Source organism: Scleropages formosus, chromosome 18 (genome assembly GCF_900964775.1).
Source record: "Scleropages formosus chromosome 18, fSclFor1.1, whole genome shotgun sequence".
NCBI classification, from domain to species: domain Eukaryota; kingdom Metazoa; phylum Chordata; class Actinopteri; order Osteoglossiformes; family Osteoglossidae; genus Scleropages; species Scleropages formosus.
Window position 1 is genome coordinate 16,240,024 of NC_041823.1, and position 23,570 is coordinate 16,263,593.

At 41.7% G+C, this 23,570-nt stretch overlaps 1 protein-coding gene across 1 annotated transcript; it reads left to right on the forward strand.

Moving 5' to 3' along the window:
• Positions 1–535: 535 nt before the first annotated feature.
• Positions 536–22,455, forward strand: vps45 (vacuolar protein sorting 45 homolog). The gene is made up of 15 exons (XM_018764833.2): positions 536–910; positions 2,560–2,694; positions 2,787–2,847; positions 3,100–3,179; positions 3,523–3,591; positions 3,837–3,974; positions 4,107–4,217; positions 4,830–4,964; positions 5,298–5,411; positions 6,195–6,362; positions 8,648–8,806; positions 9,028–9,135; positions 9,495–9,616; positions 10,866–10,997; positions 20,631–22,455. The coding sequence occupies exons 1-15, from the start codon at positions 818–820 to the stop codon at positions 20,710–20,712; spliced, it is 1,707 nt and encodes a 568-aa protein (XP_018620349.1). The 5' UTR covers positions 536–817; the 3' UTR covers positions 20,713–22,455.
• Positions 22,456–23,570: the final 1,115 nt, after the last annotated feature.

Genomic DNA, 23,570 nt, shown 5'->3' on the forward strand with positions numbered 1-23,570 from the left:
AAAAAAGTCTTGACGTTTACACTCTGTGCGTTATGTCTAAGTTTTAATCCAGAAACGTTTTGGTAAAACGCTGATACATGATTTCTGGGAATACTTGTACCACTTTATTTAACAGATGCTACTTCAACTCGCTACTTTATTACTCATATACGTTTTTAAAAGTGAAATATACTTACACTGGGTCACTCATCCATACACCAGTGAGACACACTCTGTCTGTCACTCACACTATGGGGGGAACCTGAACAGCATGTCTTTGGAGTGTGGGAGGAAACCAGAGCACCCGGAGGAAACCCACGCAGGCACGGGGAGAAATGCAAACACACACTGACTGAGCGGGAATGAAACCCATGTCGTGTCGCACCACTACTTATTTCAGATTCATCATCATGTGCAGTAAAAACTGCTCTTTTTTAATCAAGCATTAACGATTAAGATTCCAATTCTGTCGTCGAAGCGCCTAAATTCTGTATCGTAGTATACTGTAATACTGTAAATAAACCGTGCTATAATTATTTATAAGAAAACGATTACGCTGAATTGAATAATTTTTTTTTTTGTTTTTCGTATTTTACCACTGTGAGGAAACCGGGAACTGCCGGAGTACACGTGCGTGCCCGGTCCAATCGCGAGCCCCGTCCCTGACGTCACACGCGCGACGTAGGTCCCCGCGGCCCTCGGTTTCCGGAAATATATTCAGCAGCTGATTCGCGTCGAACAGCGACACGCAACTGAGGTGATTTTGGGCTTTCAAAAACCCTTCGGTTTTCGCCTCCGCTTGGATTACCCTCTACTTATTTCAGCGTCAGCGGACAAAATGAATGTGACTCTTGCTGTGAAGCAGTATGTGTCGAAAATGATAGAGAGCAGCGGGCCTGGAATGAAGGTGTTGTTGATGGATAAAGAGACGGTAGGTGGACCGTCTTGTTCTTCTTCCTCCGCCGCCACCCGACCGCGTGCCCCGAACAACAACAACAACAACAACAACAACAACAAGTATTTGCACGTACAGCAGAGCTTAGGCCACGTGACGGACCACTTAAGACCCCTCCTATATTTCCGTGATGAACACCAGTCCCCAGGTATAATTCAATTATTTAGTGTTGGGTAGCGGTAGGATCTCACACAGTGCGAACTTGAAACAAATTGCTGTAGAAACCCTATTTATACTGCATAATCATATTTTTGCTATATCTCCAGATGTTTTTTCTATATAAGGACATATAAGTGGTTCTGTTGTTATGGTAATACTGTGCACTACTACTAACATCATCATGATCATCATCATCATCATCTTCTTCTTCTTTGTCTGACACCTTAGTCCAGGGCAATGCTGTATTGCATTGTTACCATACATACAAAGTGCTTACAAATAAGTTACAGTGCTACAGGGTAACAATCATGATGACAGTTTAGGGAGCAATGCTGTACTGTAGCTAACAGGATCAACCCATGTCTAGACTAGTTTATACACAGTCATTTAGCAAAAGAGTCTTATTTCAATAAGGCAATTGTAAGCAAGACAAGAATAATGTCTTAAAAGCAAAGTCAAATTATTATAACAAAAGTAGGGACACAGACAATGTGTGAGAAAGGTCAGTGAGTTCCACGGAAGAGCACATGCTGCTTAGATCACCCCACGGTGATTAGTGAAGAGATCGGTCTTCCAAATCCAGCTTGGGGTCAGATGGCTTGGAGCGTATCTAATATGACAGAGGTCTGTAGTGTTGTTACTCATCACCTTTCGATGAAAAGGTGGAGTAATAAAAAATGTTCCCCTGCTCCTGCTGTATTGGCCTTGATCAAGGTACTTACTCTGAATTGATGATAAATGGGTAAATCATGGCTAGCAGACTAACATACGAACTGAATGTTCTAAGCTGTTCTGTAGAAAACCTGCGTAAATAAGTAATAGTGCTACCTGGAAGCTCATTCCGCAGGTTGGGAGCAAGAAGAGAGAATGAGTGATCCTCTTATGTGCACTTAAGGAGAGGAGAGAGGGAGAAGGCAGGTAAAGAAGAGCAGGGTGTGCGGAAAACAGAGAGAAATGAGACACTGGAGGCAATGAGAAACCAAATCATATAGGGGAATTATATGTGGTGTCGCAGCAAATCAATATAATAAGATTTACAGTACATACATACAAGTTCAGCATTCTTTCCTCTTTGGTAGGTTAAGTAAACTGTTATTTCAGTTTAGAATTGACCATTTAGACATTTTGTATGTATGTTGTGTAAATGTACTCACAAATACATTTATCTGATGCTTTTCTCCAAAGTGAGTAGCAGTGTTAATCTACCTACAATTATTTACCCATTTATACAGCTCGTTAATGGAGCAATTTTAGGGTTAATACCTTGTTCAAGGGTACTACACCCGGAGGTGGGGATCGAACCTGCAACCTTTGGGTCCGAAGGCAGCAGCTTTAACCACTACACTACCAGCGTTTACTGTATATAGGATTTAAACTTATTTTATTTCATCATAAGCAACCACTTTTCACATTAATATTTAAATTACTTATTTGCAGTAACCGGTTTATTTTGTGTTTTCCCACAGACAAGTATTGTAAGTGTTGTATATACACAGTCCGAAATTCTGCAGAAGGAGGTGTACCTCTTTGAACGAATTGACTCTCAAAACAGAGAAAATATGAAGCACCTCAAGGCCATCTGTTTCCTCCGTCCAACAAAGGTACACAACTGAAGCATACTTACTCCATGGAATTTCAAATGCCATTTTATGCAAATAAATACATAATTTTCATGGTCGTTGTTTGCTTACAGGAAAATGTTGAACACTTGATTCAGGAGTTGCGCCGCCCCAAGTACAGTGTTTACTTCATCTGTGAGTATGGCTTTTCAGTTGACTGTATGATCTTATGATGCTGTCTTGTTGCAGCAAGGGCAGAAGTGTGACTGAAACATGAGCTTTCTGTAGAAGAAGAAACATTACAGACACTTTGGAATCTGTGTTTTAACAAAGCAGATAATGTATTTGGTCAAGGTTTTAAGTTTTTGTTGAAGTACCTAAATATGGGTACTCACGGTTTCTTAGTAATTTTTTCCTGTGGACTCAGACTTCACAATTTTGTTGTAGATTTTAGCAATGTCATCAGTAAGAGTGAAGTGAAAGCCTTGGCAGAAGCTGATGAGCAGGAAGTGGTGGCTGAAGTGCAGGTGATTGCAACTTTTTATGGGAATGCGGTACTGTGTCTTTGCTACATTTGGACTCATTTGTGTTGCCAACAAAGGGTAATTTTTAGGTCAAGATGAATAAACTATTTCAAATTGTGGAGTGGTTGTTAAATCACTTTGCGCTTTCACATCTGCAAAGTTCCAGTTTTGAATCTTATAAAAGCTCTCTCAGATGTTTTATGCATTTTTTTATTGTTAGTGACATGCAAGGAACTATATGTATATTACAATTAATTCAAGGAGGATGCGGTTATAACCCAAGAAGGAGACATAAGCATATGTAAATTTGTATTTCATACTAACAGCATTTCTTGCATGACTGCAGGAATTCTATGGAGACTTCATAGCAGTGAATCCGCACCTCTTCTCCCTGAATCTCCAGGGTGTTTCCAGGGTGAGAACTTCCCATAGTGATAGTCTTAGTAGCACATGATGGGAACTTTGAATGCATATTACAGGAACTACCTAAAACTTGACTGCATGAATGAATGCGGTGGAAAGTGGAAAAACTAGTGAAAATTAAGTAATTAATAAACATGTAAAAGAAGGGAAAATATATCTAATAGCTGACAAACGTGAATGAGATGTGATATGATGTGATGTTGGCTCACCTTTGACTAGCTCTCTTGTGTGTCCCAGGGCCGCAGCTGGGAACCCACCTTGCTGACCCGTACTACCCAAGGCCTCACCTCAGTGCTGCTAGCCCTGAAGAAGTGCCCCATGATTCGCTATCAGCTCTCCTCTGACATGGCCAAGAGGCTGGCTGAAAGTGTTAAGGTGGGGGGCAGCTACACTTGTATGTTTCATGATTAGTTATGTCAAACCAGTCCTGGTTTGCTTGTTTCATGAATGTGTAGTACTGAAGTAATGTGATGGAAACACAAACCTGGCATCCGTCATGTCTTTCAGCAAATCATCACGAAAGAGTATGAGCTGTTTGACTTCAGGAAAACTGAGGTTCCCCCCCTTCTTCTTATTCTGGATCGGAGTGATGATGCCATTACTCCACTGCTCAACCAGGTCTTAATCAGCCCTCTATTTGTATGAAGAAGCGGTACAGGAAGTGAATGGATTTAGCATCCATTTCATCATTACATGTTTATTTTTTGAATTTAAAATATGTATAAAGATATATAAAAAAAGCAAATCAGATAGCAAGTCAGTTTAATAGCTTTAATTATAACTTAATATGTAAATTTTTTTTTGAGTCTATTACTGCGTACTTTGTAGCACCATTTTAGTAATAAATTGAAATAGCTGCTATCCCAAGGTGATGCCACTTCAGCACTCTGAGTGAGCTTGTTTGTGACAAGAATCTTGCTCCATGTGTCTCACATTGTTAACATTTTAAGTCCATTTTCTGTAGGAAGCCCATACTAAAGCCTGTTCCTTTGGTGCAATATTATTTCTGTTCAAGGATTGTCAAATCTCTTGGGGATGTACTGTTTGGACTCCTGTCCAGGTTGCTGAATATAACGTTGACCACTAGAGGGCAGAAGTGGTTCATTGGGACATGTGTGCTACCAGTATTTTATTGTTTAAAGCTGGAATCTTGGAATCTGTGAGGTATGATGATTGATCTTTACCTGTATGCTTACGCCTATAACACTTGTACATTTCCTCCCCCACCAGTGGACATACCAAGCAATGGTTCATGAGATGCTTGGCCTCAACAACAACCGCATCGATCTGTCTAGAGTCCCAGGGATCAGTAAAGATCTACGAGAGGTGGTGCTGTCTGCTGACAGTGATGAATTTTATGCTAATGTGAGTTGGAGCTGCCATACTGCAGATGGTCTATCATATGAGAGTAATAAAGCCTTTGAGCTGTCTATAGTCTGTTTAACTTTAGAGCATCCTGCAGAGGACAGAAGTTAGACAGCTTTTATGTTAGAGATCATTGTAACATTCAGTCAAGCATACAAAAGGAATTCCGCTCCAGAGATTAGAACATACAACTTTCTGATGCTGAGGTTGACTGCTCTTCCACTACATTATAATAAGATATATAGAACAGCGCATGTGAAGTGCTGTCTAGTCATTGAGTAAACTATACACAATAGTAAACTCATTTGTTAACTTCTTTAAAACCACTTGTAGAATATGTACCTGAATTTTGGGGAAATTGGCTCCAACATCAAGAACTTAATGGAGGATTTCCAGAAGAAGAAGCCAAAAGGTCAGCAGAAACTGGAGTCCATTGCAGATATGAAGGTGAGCAGAGCTGGGTGTAAAAATACTGCAGGACCAGGGACAGTCACAGCAGTATGCCCAAGTCACTCAGTTTGCAAGCTTAAAATAAGAAGTAGGTAAAGTGCTCAGAGTGCATCCAAAGTCAGATAAAGCTATTTCTGTACATAATAATCTGAGAGGCATTAAAAATCTTTAAATCTGGACCACATGATTGGTTAGACTAATTAAACCTATTAGTATGTTGTGCTAAGCAGTAGCAGTTTATACATGGTGGCGAGAAAACATAATGACAATCTCAGTACTGGCTGCATGCACCATGGTAATACTGTCTGCTCAAATAGTTCAGACATTTTTATTTTTTAAAGTGCATTTTTTTTAAATAAATTTTGATGTTAAACTATTTAAAATCTTGCTTATTTTGCAGTTATATAAATGATAATTTTCTTCAAAGTATCGTAGTGTTAAACTTGATTCAATGATGTGCACATTTATACAACTGGGTACTTTTTTCATGGTCTAAATTAGGGTGAGTATTTTGCTTAGGAGGTGGGGTTTGAGCCTGAGTCCTTTGAGTGAAAGACAGCAGCTTTAGCCACTGTGCTACCTGCTCCGTTTTATCAGATTACACAGTTTGTAGAGTAAGCTTTGCTAAATCTTTATGCAATTTTTGTGGAATGAGGTAACATGAAATGTTATTTCAGAACATGTTATAACTGATTGGTAAATATATTTTCAGGCTAACATCAAACCATTTCAGATTCTTCAATAAGGAGTCTAATCTACTGCTCTGCTTCCATTGGCCAGGCGTTTGTGGACAATTACCCGCAGTTTAAGAAGATGTCAGGCACTGTGTCAAAGCATGTGACTGTGGTGGGTGAACTGTCACGATTGGTGAGTGAGAGGCAGCTGATGGAAGTGTCCGAGGTGGAGCAGGAGCTGGCCTGCCAGAACGACCACTCCAGTGCACACCAGGTGAGTGGGGCATACATGAAGCCCATAGCAATAGAGAAACACATGGGAGGGAACCTGGGCTGCCAGAGGGATCAATATGTCCTGTAGCACAGCTGCAAAGTTCTGTGACATTTGCCTATATTTCTGATTCGGGTACCCAGTCTGGTTAGGTGACACACACAAACATACATATAAATACTGTTCAATGTAGTAGTAAAGGATATGAAGTAATTTCATATTGAAAATGTGCAGTTTTATCCATAAGGGTGTGGGTGTGAAGATGGATTTCATGTTTTTCCTCCCACACAGTCACAAACTATACGTGCTTAATTGTAGCTGGGTAACTGAATTGGTGTAAATAAGCAGTATGTTCTGATAAAGAGAATAGGTGCAGATTGTAAATTATGGACATGCATCCTTGAGGATGAGCACCACAGCAGAGCTTGTTTCTCTGTGACAGAGGTGATGGACCAACTATTTCCCAGGAGGTGAGGTGATGGCTCAGTAGCTGTCTTGGTATTTGATTTCTCAGTGTTTGCAAGACCTTCTCGTTCAGCCTTCTGCGCACAGCTCGCTGAGTGATACTAACATTTGTAGGGTAATGATGTGACACAGTTTGAAAGAACTTGTCATTCTGTTCACTGATGTGCACATTGATGACTGTTTTCTGTGTGAAGTCACAGTCCTGCCAGCAACAAAACATAGTCTTGTTACGGCCTAACTCCGCCACTCTTGGTTTTCCTCCTTGGACTACATGCATTTTACAAATCCAGCAGATACTGTGCCAGCTGACAGAATGAGGCATCCTGTTGCAGGGCCCTTTTACAGCAAGGAGTTGGGCGGTGGTCGGGGCCTGACAACCCATTTATTCAATTTATTCAGTTTTTAACCAACTGGCAGTACTTAGCTACCTGGCAAGTTGGCAGCAAACGGTTAGCCAGAAGCCTTCCTGCATGGCACATTCAACTCCTTATCTCTCTCCCAGCTCTCTTTAAACAAAGAATCTTTACACACTTCTGCAGACCTAAGCTTAATGTAGCAATAGAGTAGATCTGTAAGCACATGCTGCAGATACCTGTGTATGCACAGAAAAATTACCTTGTAGCGTGTCGAAGAACATGTGCCACTGCCAGCAAGACAGCTGACATGATCGTACTGTGTCAGTTGTCCGGAATGCCAAGTATCATCCTCCTTGTAAAATCAAAAGGATATCAGCTGAACTGGGGGAAACCACCTCTATTTCAGTTTGTTTAAAACCTGAAAATGAAAGTTTTGTGTAATGTACACATGTGAGTATCTAAAATTGTAATTTTGATTGTTGTCCATATTTCTTTTCATAATTTGCCCATTTGGCAGACAGTTAATTTGGATGTCTTTTGAACTTCATTCCACTCTTGTCAGAATACAGGAAATAATTATAATTATGTTATCAATCACACTAAATGAAAACTGTTCTTGAATTAAAATTTCTTCATTTGTTACTGAAGATTGATTTGTAAAAACCTCTTGTCAGCAAGCTGTAGTCTGACATGTGGGGCATTTTTTTTTATGTGGCATGTGGGCAAAATACAGGCTGTATTAGTGTGTGTAAATGGGAGCTGACACAAGATTTAAGATGGAACTTGTGGCACAGTGTATGAGGACACAAAGATAGCTGGGTGCTGATTCTGCAGTGACCGAATGGAATAGGTCATCATGACTACCGTGGTGCATCCCAGGTTGAAAATAGGAGTCTGCCTGTTTTTCCTACCTACCCTGACTCACTCTCTGTTGGCTAGTGTGAAACTTCAGGGGTGCATGTAGCTGGGGAAAAGTGAAATGAGCTGAAATTGAAGAAGAATGGGGTGTTTGTGTGGTCCTTATCCACTGCTTCCTTTTGCTGTTCCCCGAGGGCCTTTGAATAGTACCCTCATTCCAGAACAGCAAAAAGGTCACATGACCACTGACTCAGTTGTCTGACTGTTGTCAGGGGACAATTACACATAGTGTAGACTGACTGGATCTCTGAGAATTTCATTGTATAAATCCTCAGATAATTACTTTGTTGTAGATGCTATCAACTCATTGCTAGAACACTACGGCCTGCATTATTTATTAATGGACTCTGAAGGTGCTCACTAGCCCATCTTCTGGTATCGATTTTATCCCTCACTGAATCTGAGAATGAGTATGAGCTCTTTACTCTGGCTTCCTTTTTCTTTTCTTCCTCACATTGGCACTTGGTCTTGACATTGTTTTGATTACTGGCTTTGTGATTCACGTGGTCTGACTCTCTTGAGCTGGTGTTTTGTGTTTTCTTCCTCCAGAATGTCCGCAGGCTGCTGCAGAACCCCAGAGTGAGTGAACTGGATGCTGTGCGCCTGGTGATGCTCTATGCCCTGCGTTATGAGAGACATAGCAGCAGCAACCTCCCCGGTCTCATGGAGGACCTCAACAGGAAGGGTGTGTCAGAGCGATACCGCAGGGTGAGGCCTGGGCCTGAACTCTGAGAAGGCAGGAAGGTTGTAAGGACCAAAGGGAACGATTACTGCCACAAAACTGCTAATATAATTGTGGCTGCTTTGCTTATTACTTTTTCATTAGTTGACGTGGTTAATTGATACAGAAAAACGTAGAACATTATATGTTCATGTAAGGGTTGTATCTGGGGCAAAGGTTGTGTTTCAACCTGCTGTTTGTCTTTCAGATGGTACATTCTATGGTAGAATATGGGGGAAAGCGTGTCCGAGGAAGTGATCTCATTACTCCAACAGATGCAGTAGCCATAACCAAGCAGTTCTTCAAGGGACTGAAGGTGACCTCTCCTACAAAACTGTCACAGTTTTTGGCATATTCACAATTATTGCAGTTGTACTTTTTAGTGTGGCTCAGACTTGAACTATGCACTTAAATTAAAAATTATTTTTTTCAAAGGAAATTGCTAAAATCACAACTTTCTATGCCAGTAAGCTACTGAAGTTTATATATTTATTTGTCCTTGTGTCATAAAGGAAAGCTTTTATCATGTGGCATGATGTTGTCAATGATATGTGGGAGTAGGAAGATTAGTGGGCAAGGTCTCATGAATGCTGATGGGGGGGCCTTTGAAGGCAGCATGACTATGCATATTTGGGCAAGTCTTTTTTTCTCACCATTTCTTTCCATATGTGCTAGGGTGTGGAGAATGTATATGCCCAGCACCAGCCCCTCCTGCATGAGACTCTGGACCAGCTCATCAAAGGCCGTCTGAAGGACAGCCAGTTCCCCTACCTGGGGCCCAGCACACTGAGAGACAGGTGAGCTTTCTTCTTTAAAAAAAAAAAAAAAAAAGTGACTTTATTTTACAGCCTTATGTTGCTTAGCCTTTAACAGGCACCTTTCTGCAATGTGTCATATGCCTTTTATCATAATTTTCTTGATATTAAGTGAATCAATTCAAGTTCAGTAGCTTGCTCAAGAGTAAGGCAGCTGCTCCCATTTTGGGGTTTGAACCTCAAATTGATTGTTTTTGTTCTGAACCACTTCATCCCCCCTAGTGTTATGTGGTTCATTGGCTTCAGTTTTTAAACAGTGTAATACGAATGCATAGTAACAGCTTGACGAGGACTAGGGGGTGCATTGTGTAGCTCAGTGTGTATTTGAATACTAGAAATGTATTCCTGTAGTGTGTTTAACAGACTTATTGGACTTCCGTCTAGTTGGTTCTCAAAACATGATCCTGAGCAGAATATTGGCAGAACTCTGAGCTACTGAACATAACCCAGACTCAAATGGATTTTAGTGCCTTACTTGTGCACATCTTTGATTTGCACCACTGCTGGGGAAGTGTTCTATCCTGTTTTAATTTATGAGCCCTGACACATCAGTCTAAAGGCAGCACAAGCAGTGGAGCTGGTAAAAATAGCCTGAACTCTTAAGGTGGCAGGATAGTGGCCCACCCACTACACTGAGCAAGTAAACCTGGGTAGGCAACTCTTCCCATTTCAACTGTGGAGGATTTAATACAGGAATGCATGTCACACTCCTTTGTTATACTGTGCCCAGGCAGTAGATTTGCTGCTTCTGTGTTCACTGCGGGGGAGTTATATCCATGAGTGCACTGCTGTGGTGTCCCAGGTCCCCTAGCGAGTACGGCGGCCCTCTTTTCATGATGGCTCATCTTGTAAGCACTGTCCACCCCTAGACAGTTTAAAGCACGTTAGCTTTGAGAGGTTTACACTGGCTGTCTCTGACAGAGTGGTCCAGCTGTGTTTTCCAGATACCCACACATGGCTTTCAGCTGACTGGACACAAACACACCCATCACACACACCTACAGCCCATGTTGGAGGGGGGCTACTGACAAAAGTGCCTGAATTCAGGCAAGGTAGCAGCTCGAACAGGCCACTGACAGCTGAATGGTAGGGTATAGCCTTTAACTCCACCAAGCACAGGGACTAGTGCTTATGCTGATGTATAAAGTAATTTGCATTTCCAGAAATATCAAATTGTCCACTGTTCACGAACAAAAATGGCTTGTATTCACAGACACTTTCCTGTCCACAGGCCTCAGGACATTGTTGTGTTCATTATTGGAGGAGCCACGTATGAAGAAGCACTGACGGTGTACACCTTAAACCGCACCACTCCTGGGGTTCGGATCGTCCTGGGTGGGACTACTGTTCACAACACAAAGAGGTCAGAGGCCTCTACTTCTCTTAATCTACTGTACCAGCTGAAGAAGTGAGCCAGCATCCTGAAAGAGACAAGCTATACCCGGGTTATGATCAGAAAAACAACAGTAAATACACCAATCTAGGGAGGAGGTTCCACAGCTGTTAGGGTCACTCCCTACCTTTCTGCCTTTCCTGCAGAACCAGCATAGTGGAGTGCACCTGTTCCCAGACACAGCTGGCATGCAGATCACTGTGGGAAATGTGGAAACTGAGCTGTCTGCACAGCATGCACACACTTCAGGTGTGCTGATAGCAAAGCTTAGTGCCAGTTTGACATTCACTTTGTGGAAGACAGGGTTTGATTGCCTTAATAGGTCCTGAAGTTATGCCGCAAGGGTGCTGAGCCATTTAGAAACATGACTGCCGTGTTAGAGCAAGCAAAGACATGGAAATGTAATATTGAACCATTTTTCTGAATTTGATGTGTTACACATTTAATTTGCTCTGTTAAATCCCAGTTTTGTTTCCATGTGTGGCAATTCAGAGAAAGGATTTTTTTAAACATAGTCCCAGTAAACTAAAGATACTTTGAGGCACCAAAATTAAGTGGGCCCTTGGCAGAGACCTCTTAAGTTCTTGCTTACCCGGCGGAAGGGTTGGGGGGGATTTGCTGTGCCAGTAGACAGTGGTCCACTGTATGTGTGGTGGTAGAGGTTTAGTCTGTCTGCAGCACTTTTGGAGTTGAGCACATGTGGCATTGCGGGGGGAGAGGAACAGTGCCTGGCGTGTAATTAACACTCAGTTCCGATCACAGCCCGTTGTTGTGCTGGATAATCTTACTACTCAATGGTATGTGGGCAGAACCATGCAATTAGTACTCCCAGCCCTGTGCAGGGAGCCAAGGGGAGGCAGCTGGCTTTTTCTTGAACAGAACAATGGACCCCTCCAAAGAGCCTTGCTTTGAGATGAAATCCACTTTGGTAGGTCTTCTGGCTGCTTGGCAGGAACCTCCTTGTATGCTTCCTGGTTACAGTGGTTAGTGCATTACTGTCAGAATTAGTCATAGACCCAGTCACAGGTCTTTAAGAGTCCTCACTCAATTCTCTTTACCCCTCAAGTGTCTATTAGGGCACCTAGGAGTAACAGCTGTCATTTAACACCTGTGCACTCTGCTCTTCAGAGTCCTGTACATCACAGATGTCAGCACAATTCTTGGCTGAGTTGTCTGCAATAATCATTACATAAGCAAGCACATTAGTTCTCTGAGTGTGTGGTGTGCTCTTTTCTTTGCAATTGAGACTTTTTTTTTTTTTTTATAGCACCTTTGAACAGCAGCCTCACTTATGTGATTTTCTGGTAGTACAATGTACAGCTGATATAATGTTGACTCACGAAGCAGTGAAATATCTTGGACCTTAAAATCTGTCTTATATACTGTACTTCACTATATGTGTGTATGTCTTTCACACAAATGAATAGCCATGCTTAAAATTTAGCTGAAAGAGAGGGTCCTGCAGTGATGCAATTTTCATTACAGGAACCTTTTAGTTTGTCGGAGTGTGTATTTTGTGTGCACTGAAGTGTATGTCTTAAATGCCCTGGGTTGTGGCTTGCTCAGCCAAGATCCATAGGCAGACATGACATCAGCCACCCAAGAGCCCTGACTGTGGTGCAGGACCACCATGACTCCTATCCCTTAAAGTCTCCCATTAGTGGCGGGGCACTGGAAGCGAAAAACAGTTGTATTGATTAGTGTGTCTTCCTTCGTGTGTGCCGGAGGTGAACTAGCTTGGTGTTCACAATTAAAGGCCCAGGGCGGGTGAGAAGTTCTTCCTCTATGGGCTGCTGTGCCACTTTCTCCAATATTATCAGTGCTTATGCATTTTTAATACTCACCACTCATACTTTGAATTCCTGCATTCATGGTTTCTTGTTTCCAGCTTTCATTTAGGACTGATTACTTGATGGAGCTCTATATGCAGTTCAGAGGCTACTTTACAGCTGCAGCAGACTCCAGGGCCAATATTACATTGATGTTGAGTATAATAGCTATGACAGTAACTTAACCTGAACTGTACTTTAAATGCTCCTCTCATTTGTTAAATTCAGTGTTACAGTAAAAGCTGTATTATTTATCCTCAAATTGTTGTGATGAGGATGGTTTTAGTCAAGTCAGTTTTTTTTCATTTTTAGGGATGAACTTCTGCAGCCTTTTTTTTTTTTTTTGCTTTCTGTACTAAGTGAAACATCAACATAGAAAATGTCCTCATGTGCTGCAAGATACAGTTGTAAGTCTTATACCCATTATTATAAATATGGGATTTTTTTTTTAGGCTAAGAAAAGATCATTGTCACACTTATCTTGTCCTGAGTTCTACATATTTTTAGATGCAGAGAGAGCTTTTTTACTTGTTGTGATTTACTTGCCAGACATAATAGTTGGCTGCCATGTCTACTCACTGTAACACATTAGGTGGGGAGGGACCCATCAGTTTGTCAGTTTGAAATCGGAACAAGTATGTGCACAGTCATGTTCCGTGCCAGCAGCAAGCCATTTAGGGCCAGAGCACATCAATACCTCATCAATGCAATCTCCTGCAGCAGAGTTCCTATTTATGTATGCTCTGTGTTTGACGAGCTCTGCTTCTGGTATTATATAAAAAAAAAATAAAAAAAATTTTTTATCTGTGGTTCACCAGTTTTGATTTCTCACACGGTTTATTTGAGTTTAGACCCGACTTCCATTGGAAGGTCACTAAATGCCTATTAATAAATGTCTGAGGGGAGCTCAGTGTGTTTTGCCAGGATGTGCCTTCAGCCTCTTGGGTCAGCTATCTGAGCTAGAATGTTTTGCAGCCATGGACCGTGAGATAAAATCAAAAAGATTTGAGACCTCGCTGCAAATGACCTCTACTGCCAAGAGACCTGTGCCATACCTCACTGTGCACAGCAGCACCAGATGCACCACACATGATATGTGTAAAAGCTTGTCCTATTGAGGGATGGGTGCATGTACTTCAGTCTCACCATTAAGCTCTTTACTGTCATGTAAGCAGGAATGCAGTGTTTCTGAGCAGGAAGCATTTAAGAGTGTTGTCTATATATCCTACAAGAACATGTGTTCCACCATGGTTCTTGTCGCTTTATTTAAAGACATCTCGGCAACCTTTGAATAAGGATTCCTGAATTGGTGATTATCTATTCTTGGTGAGCCTGACATGCATGCTGCTGTGAATATTTACATTTATTTAGTAGGCGCTTTTCTCCAAAGCAACTTCCAGCTAACTCTATGTAGTGTTATCAGCCCACACACCTTAGTTACCAAGGTGACTTACACTGCTAGATACACTACTTACAATGGGTCACTCATCTATACATCAGTGGAACACTCTCTCTTTGTCACTCGCACACTATGGGAGAACCTGAACAGCATGTCTTTGGACTGTGGGAGGAAACCGGAGCACCTGGAGGAAACCCATGCAGACACGGGGAGAACATGCAAACTCCACACAGAGTAAGCGGGGATCACCCCATCTCCTCTCGCATCACCCAGGTGCTTTGAGACAGCAACGCTACTCACTGTGCCATTGTGCCGACCGAATATAATCCTTTACACAGGGCTTCTGATGTTTGAAAAATGTGAAAGCTATACATTGATAAAGATATTTCAATGAGTATAGAATACTTGCCATCTTATTTCATTGTGATCTACGTACTGGATATGAGGAAAAAACCAATGTTAAATTACTCATGTGGGTGAAAGGACTGGCAACGCATGAAAGTTGTATAAAACTACAGAATACAATCTTTTATACTCAGTGTACCACATGGTCTTGGCTACCAGGTAAATAACTGATGCTGAATGAAAATCGAGGCAGAAAGACTGTGCAGAGCATCGCCGCCCATCGTCTACTGTATTATTTATGCCTGTCCAGTGTAGGATGACATGGCTAACTCAAAGTGCGAGTCCAAAAGGTTCCCTGGCATTGTTCCAGTATCTAAAATCATCTATCCATAAACGTAGTACGGACTACCCAGTCTAATGCAGTGTGAGGTGCACAGAGTAGCATCAGTCACTCTAACTGGAATTGGTAAATCTTTGCCTGTATGACATCTCCTATAGTGTAGACTTTCAATACCAATCTTGTTTTTTTCTTTTTTTTTCCTCTCCTTTGCTGAATCTGTTTATGTGCATTTTTGAGGCTTTCTCTTTGTCCTGTCATAATGCGATAGGTGTGTCTGCTTCACGCTTCACACTCAGGATGTGACCTCATATGAATGTACTTGCAGTCATTAAAATTCACATCAGTAAATGCATCCTTTCCTGCTTTTAAAAAGGACAATTTCTAACTGCTGTTTCTGTCCATAAAAGATTATCCACTGATGTTGTTTCTGATTGCCAGATATTACATTTACATTTATTCATTTAGCAGACGCTTTTCTCCAAAGCAATGTATGTCTCATAGAAAATACAATTTGTGCATTATCTTAGGAGAACAAGACATAACTGCAGATATGTGATTAAGTACAGTTAGTTTCCTTCATCATATGCGCCAATGTTCATCACAAGTAGCTGCATAAATCTTTACCAGAATATTGCCGAATCCTAATCACCCTCCTAGTAGTTTTTTTTTTTTTTTTTTTTTTTTTGAGATACGTATAATGCACATTTACGTTGCATTGCAGGAGTGGCTCTGTTTAAGGATTGATCTGAGCATGATCATGAACATTTATACCTTACATGAACTTAGATCATGGATGAAGTGAATCTAGAAGAGATGATTTTTGAGACCCTTTTTAAATGTGGACAAAGATTCAGCAGTTCTGAGTTGAGAGGGGAAGATTGTTCCACCACAACAGAGCCAGAACCAAGAACCTCCGTGCTTTACCTTTTGTGTGTGGGACCACCAAGCAGGCAGATGTGGAAGAGCATAGCAGTCTGGCTGGGGTGTAGCAAATGATCAAGTCCTATAGATAGCTATGAGCAGTTCCATTGATGCATCTGTAGGCCAGAACCAGGCTCTTAAATTTGATCCGGGCAGTTATGGGAAGCCAGTGCAGAGAAACAAGTAGGGGAAATATATGCGAATGCTTCGGCAAGTCAAACTCAACTCGGGCAGCAGCGTTCTGTATCAGCTGTAGAGGTTTGATGGTAACAGCAGGAATGCCAGACAAGCGAGAGTTGCAGTAGTCCAGACAGGATGTCACCTTGGCCTGGACAAGTAGTTGCGCAGAGTTGATTGTGAGGTAAGGATGGATCCTGTGGATGTTATGTAGGATGTATCTGCAGGTCTGGGTTGTGGCTTCAATGTACTGAGAGAAAGATTGACTTGAGTCAATCATCGCTCCCAGGCTCTTAGCTGAGGAGGTAGGCAAAATGAGTAAGTGGTCCAGTTTGATCGAGAGATCATGTCAGGAAGACGGGGCAGCTAGGAGGTGTAGGATCTGTATTCTGGAGAGGTTGAGCTGTAGGTGGTTATCAGACATCGATGTAGAGATGTTTGACAGGCAGGCAGGCAGCGATGCGTGTGGAAATGTCTGATGTTCCAGGTGGAAACGAGAGGAAGTGCTGGGTATCATCAGCACAGCAGTGGTATTTGAATCCATGGGAGGCAATGACAGGGCTGAAGGAGGAGGTGTAGATCGAGAACAGTAGAGGACCCTGTACCGAGCCCTGTGGGACACCAGTTGAGAGAGGCGGAGGAGAACGGGAGTCCAGCCAGACCACTTCATAGGATCTATCAGAAAGGTAGGACTCAAACCATCATAGTGCTGTTCCTTTGATCCCAAGCTGACTAAGAGAGGAGAGTAGAATCTGGTGATTGACAGTGCCGAATGCTGCAGATAGGTCAAGGAGGCTGAGGACCGAGGAGAGGGAGGCTACTCTGGCCGACTGGAGAGCATTAGGCACTGCCAGGAGCGCCGTCTCCGTGGAGTGACCAATTTTAAATCGAGACTGATATCCAGCAAGGAGATGATTCCTGGTGAGGAATTCAAAAAGTTGATCACAGGCTGTTTGTTCTACAGTTTTAGACAGAAAGGAGAGGAGCCTATTGTTTTGGACCAAGTTAGGCTCCAGAGAGGGTTTCTTTACCGGAGGTGAAATGAGAGCAGTTTTGAAGGCAGATGGGAAGCAGCCAGAGGAGAGCGAGGAGGTGATGATCTTAGCGATGAAGGCGGAAAGTTGCAGCGAAATGGTCTGTAGCAGTGAGGATGCGATCAGATCTAGCGAGCAGGTGGTGGGTCTGTGTGATATCGGGAGGTCGGAGACTTCAAATTCTGAGAGTTTCCTGAATTCGGAGGGCATGTCTTCGCAGGGAAGTCCAGCGCAAACAAGGCAGGGTGATGCCGAGAACTTGTCCGTGATTGGGTAGACTTTGTTTCTGAAAAACAAACTAAAGTCACCAGCAAGGAGAGAAGGAGGAGGAGGGAGCGGTGGAGGATGCAGTAGGGATGAGAAGGTGGCAAAGAGTCTGTGTGTGTGGTTTTTTTTTTTAGTTGCAGACTTTTGTTTGTGGAAAAAAGGTTGTTTTAGCTGAGGAGACAGCAGAGTGAAAAGTAGCGAAGAGTTGTTTGTAGACATCCAGGTCCGTGTTGAGTCCTGGATTTACACCATCGTTGCTCTACGGCCCAGAGTTTGGTCCTGTTACTACGTAATGTGTCAGTCAGCAATGGGGTGGTACTGGAGCGTGCTGGTCTATAAGATAGTGGATAGAGAGAGTCAAGAGAGGAAGATAGAGCAGAGAGGAAAATGTTAGTAGCGTTGTCTGTTGATAGATCTGAGAATTGTGCAGCAGAAGGGAGGGCAGAGGCAAGGCAGGAAGGAGAGATTTTAAGTCACGGTGGAAGGTAACAATGGGTGCAGAAGAAGGAGAGGGATTAATGGTGAGGCATGGTTGGAAGGCGACGAAGAAATGATTGGAGAGATGGAGCGGGGTAACAGAGGACAGGACAGCAACAGTTACAGAACAACCACAACAAGAGTGATTTGGGCAGAGAACAGAATATTCCCACCGGGGAGAGATGAGCAGACCTATGCTTCCACCTCGGCCAGAGGGATGGGGGATGTGGGAGATGAGTAGTTAGTGGAGAGGGCTGCGGGTGTGGCTGTGTTGTCTGGGGTAATCCAGGTTTCGGTTAGGGCCAGGAGGCCCAGTGAGAGATGAGAGGCATAGGCAGGTATGAAGTCAGCCTTTCTCACTGCATACTGGCAGTTCCACAGTTCCATGGAGAAATTGGAGCGGGATGGAGTGTTTGACAGATGAGGATAAACCAGGTTACTGTAGCAAGGGAGTGTCTGAGTCTCTGCTGCTGGTGTCGTCGCACAGTTTGGTTGCCATAGACAGCTTTGGTGTTTGACACAGGATACCTCACGGAACACGCTGATGATGGCGGGGTGGACTCCCACAGGTAGACTCCCTTGTCTTTGCACCAAGAGGGTGCCACTATGGGTCCCCAGCTGCTATTTCCTGCAGGCTAAATCACATCAGCTGAGTCCTAATCGAAATGGAAACAAAAACAGACACCATCTTAATCGAGTTGACAGAGACATGCCCACTCCACTAAATAGAACACAGTATTTTTACCTTTACATGCACCCTATCAAACCGTAAATTCACTTAAGTAAAATAAATACAAACTTGCCGTAATCACAACAGTATCGGTAGAGATTTTATGTGAGTTGTTTATAATGGTTGATTAAACAAACTTTTGTTTCTGTCTGTCTTCAGCAATTACGGACGTTCTAAAACACTAGAGATAAATGTTGAGCTTTGGGAAGATGTTCATCTCCTTTGGTACTGGTCCGCTGTCATTGCCATATTACACCTCTCTCAGCTCAGAGATGCAGGGAATGTGGCTTCCATGCAGAAAACGGCCATAATGTAGTGGGACTATCACTTTCTTACAGTTGAAGATTTAAAGACAGTCCCTGTAGATCAGTGCACTTGTGCACACATAATTTGTAGAGTGTCTTCATCTTTTCATCTTTCCTTATTAGAGGCGGTATCTTAATTGAAGAGTTGGTGATCCAATGTGTCTACAGAAGAATTACTGAGATACATGAAAGTTTATGTCCTTAATATATGTTGTTAGGTATTGCTCTCTTCCACCTGGACTACAGTTTACCCTCTAGCCAAGGTTTTAAAATTGAGTAGTCTGTCTCTAGGATGCTCACAGCTAGCAGCATAATGCTTAGAGCTACTGCTTTTAGAAACAAAGGTTGTAGGTTTGATCCCCACCTCTGGTTGTTGTGCATTTGAGCAAGGTACTTACCCTTAATTGCTTCAGTAAAACTACCCAGCTATGTAAATGGGTTAATAATTGTCAGCTTATAATAATTGTAACCTTAACATTGTAAGTTGTTTTGGAGAAAAGTGTCAGCTAAATAAATAACCACAGAGAGACATTTACATTACATTTATCAGACTCTTGTCACTAAGACTGACCACAGTCCTGGAGAGGGTTATCTCCTTGCCAGGCTTCCGGGCCCTCAGGGCTGAGCAAACCTGCATGGTTTAATTCTGAGACAGCATCATTGTATAGAACAAAGAGCAGAATGTTTCTCCTCCAACACTGATTCAAATAGAACTTGAAGACAGTAAAGCAAAAAAACTACATTAGCTACAGTAGATTTAATAATTGCTATGTAAGGCAGTAATCAGTGTAGTGGTTAGAATTTCCATTTTTTGAATTGAAGAACCCAGTCTGAATCTGACTTCCTGCTATACTGCCCTTGAGCCAGGTACTTAACCTGAATTACTCCAGTAAAAATAACCCTGCTCTGTGGATTAATCAGTTGATAAATCACTACAAGTAGCTTAACATTGTAAGTCACTTTGGAGGAAACATCAGCTAGATGAGTGAACTGAAATGTATTTTTCTGCTTAGCAGTCATCCAAGTTGATATCCATAATAATTGGGAATCATTCTTTTAAATATATTTAAATGAATTTGAATTATGTTGCACAGTAAGTCATATATTTAAGAAAAAATATTTCCAATTGGATCTCATAAAGAACCATTGCTTCTTTGCTCCCCCTAGAACTGACCAGCCAGACCAGGTATGGGGTTACACTGAATGTTTCATTGACTGGTGTTAGATGTCAGCATTACCACAGGTTATGGCCCTCTAGAATGTGATGTGCACCTTTGGGAGTGCTCCGAGATTGCTGGAATCCTTGGAATTCCCTGTACTGGGAAATGAGTGTTTTCCCCCCCTCCAGGGAGTTCTTTTAAGAACCTTTTCTGGCTAAGACTGAATGAAAAAGAAACATGAATTAATATTTAGGGAACAATTGATTGGAAATGCATTTTTCCTGAAACGCTAGAATATCATGTCCTGGAAACAGCAGGAAAAACTATGTCAAATTTGAACATTAAAAAAATATATATATTTTTAGCATATTTTAGATGTTTCTCCTTTGTGGTCTACATATGATAGTTTTTCCTCCCCTCAATATAGAAAATCAATTTGTCCTTTGTTTACAAATAGTAATATATTTAAAATTTTGTGACATTGTGACAAGTGATTTTTATGAAAGAGGAAATGGTGACAAAGTGTCACGCTGTTGCTGACGTGGAGTACCACACCACTGCAGAACTGAGCCATGTGGTACAGTGTTGAAATGTTTCCAACCTTATTTCTTTTCATTAGTTTCCTTGAAGAAGTGATGGCTGCTGCAGGCTCAGGCGGGGAGAGGTCACATGGAGTGGGTCGGATTCCCAGCAGGCGTTGAGATAGACCATTCTAGCAGCGGCCCCAGCGACCTCCCTCCAGGACTCGGTGGATGCAGTGCACAGCAGACCTGCTGTGTTCCCGGAACAATTCAATCTGCTGCCTTTCAACAAATAACAGTTCATATTTCTTATAAAACATTCCCTGTTTGACCCATAAATTTAATGTTACTGTAAGTGATCCTTTTTGACATTCTTGCAAACTGGTATAAAAACACTGGTCATTTGTGTGTCTGTCATGCAGTCATATTACTCCAGGATGTCCCTTTTTAGTCCAGATTGATCCGTACTGTCATTGCAAGAGAAGCTACAGTATATATAAAAGGATATTTGATTCTCTAGAATTTTTTCATTGCATGTAAGGTGACTTATGTCATTATGCCAATACATTTTTTTTTTTTTTTTTAATAGCTGCACTTAGAATTGGCAAGTTTACCTATTTCTCAGTGTTAACTCAGCATGGAAGAGCAAATGTAGACTGGAAGACTGTACCACATCTTCTTCAACACTAGAGAAGTTTCCATTCCAGAGCAAGTTCCTCAAACTAGATTTGTCAGCTTCAGTTTCCCCCTGTGTGAGCTGCTGTCTAAACTGCACAATATAAGAAGAGAATATTTGCATAAGTTCTCATACTTTAAGCAGTTGGGATGCAGCCATGAGCAGACAGTACTTCTTACCAAGAAAGTAGAGACAGAAGTGCAGTGACTGGAAGATTAGTCATTGATATGTCAAAAAGTTACTTGGAATGCCACAGAAATGACACAAGTGATGCCACGAAAGCCTTAGGAAGACAGTGATGTCATTACAAGTCACTTGTAACTGTACAGTATAAGGTTCCTGTCGGTGGCAGGCCTGTCTGCCTGTATACCAGAGAAGAAGCTGAAAGAGGAGTTGTAGTACAGGTGGTCCCTGACTTACAATGGAGTTACATTCCACAGAACCCATCGTAAGTCAAAAATACCGTAAGTCGAAAGTGCATTTAATACACCTAACCTACTGAACAGCATAGCCTAGCATACGTGCGATGGCCGTTATGCGCTTGCTGCCTTTATGCTGAGCAATTATTTTGAGTTTCTCCTCAAGAGTAATTGTCCTCCTCCTCTTCTTCCCACCAGTAGCAGGAAGCACAGATGGGCATTTCTGTGACATGATGGATGCACAAAACACAAGTGCGTAGCAGACTGGGAGATGCAGATCACTGCCGCTGCCCAGCATCACGAAAGAGTATTGCACCGCTTATCGCTTTCCCGGAAAAAATTAAAATTCGGAGTATGGTTTCTATGAACCATCATAAGTCGAAGAGCATCTGTATTTATCTTACACCCATAGTACTTATCTTACACCCTAGCCTGTCTAGACAAGGTGTTAGCAATTTTCCAGTTTTCCATAAAGCGGGTATTTCATAGAAGCAGGTAGAAGCTAGCTCTGCACCAAAAATGTGTTAAGAATTAACCTTGAATCTTGGCTATTTCTGATAGTTAATGATGATCCTTGCTTTCACCACCAGGAAGGGTGTGATGGCAATCAAGTTGTCATGAGATTTGTGGGGAACAACATATAATATTCTGCTACACTTCTGAGAGGTTTATTTAAAACCTGAACACATCCTTTGTGAAGATCTGTAAAGCATCATAATCTCTGTTTTTGTGTGACAATTTACATTTTCTTTTGTCATTACAATGCACAAAGTTTTTTTTTTTGATTTTATGTTTCAACAACTGATCTATGTATGGCTAAATTCTGTGAAAAGCAACTAATAAATGTCTTTGATGGGTTAGGTTGAGTAGCAGACATTTGTCCTCTGTCCATAGACACTACTTTCAGTTTCTCTGCCTTTCTGGGAATGGACAGCTGCGCAATATCAGGTTTACTGCAATCACTCGCAAGCTATTTCCGGAACATCAGCTTCAAGCCTTCTTGTTAAGGTGTTTTATTTTTAAGTTAGTCATATGACTCACAATTCCCTATGTAGTTGTTTGAAACATTCATTTTTACAATTAATTGCTCAATTGGGAAGCAACCATCAAATACAAATACTTTTCTTAGGGGGCTTAGCAAAGTGAAACCGAATCCACTTTTTCAAAGCTGTGAAAAAAGATTTAACATGTGTTGTCATAATTTTTATAAACTTTTGATAATTAATGTTTGTGATACTTAAGTTGATGTGACCTTGCAGGTGAAAATATTTGTATTAAAATGAAAAATAATGTTTCTGCAAATTAGATTAAACACATCCAGGTATGGCATGGACCTTTATAGTAGTGCAGCACTGATCAATGCTTTCAGACTGAATACAATCATAATCAGCTGTGATTTGAGTTATTTCTAAGACAGTCCATTGTTTGTCACTAAAGTCACTAATTAAGAGGACCTGAAAATTTACTGGCTGAAGGCATTATCCATATGGGAATATCCTAAAGGTGAACCACACTGTACTAACATGCACTGAAGTCACCATAGAATGGCCATAAGTGCAACCTACCTCCATTGTGCATAGTGTGGTCTGATGGAGACAGGAGAATTTTCAGAACGAATTATCAATCATTTGATGTAACTAAGGGTGAAGCAGGAATTCCATGTTGAAGGATTTTGATAAAATTTGTCATTTAATAAACTTTTAACCCTGTTATACATGATCATCTACAAGAAATTCCATCACCATTCTGACTGAATCCTTCTACCCAAACCCAAGTGCCCTACCTTTACGGATAAACCCAGCAATCTGCACTTGGTACCCACAGAATGTCTATAGTCTGGTCTCACAATAAACTACATCAGTGTCCCGAGAAGAGTTACATTTACATTTATTTACGTAGCAGACACTTTTCTCCGAAGCAACTTACAATGGATACTATGTAGT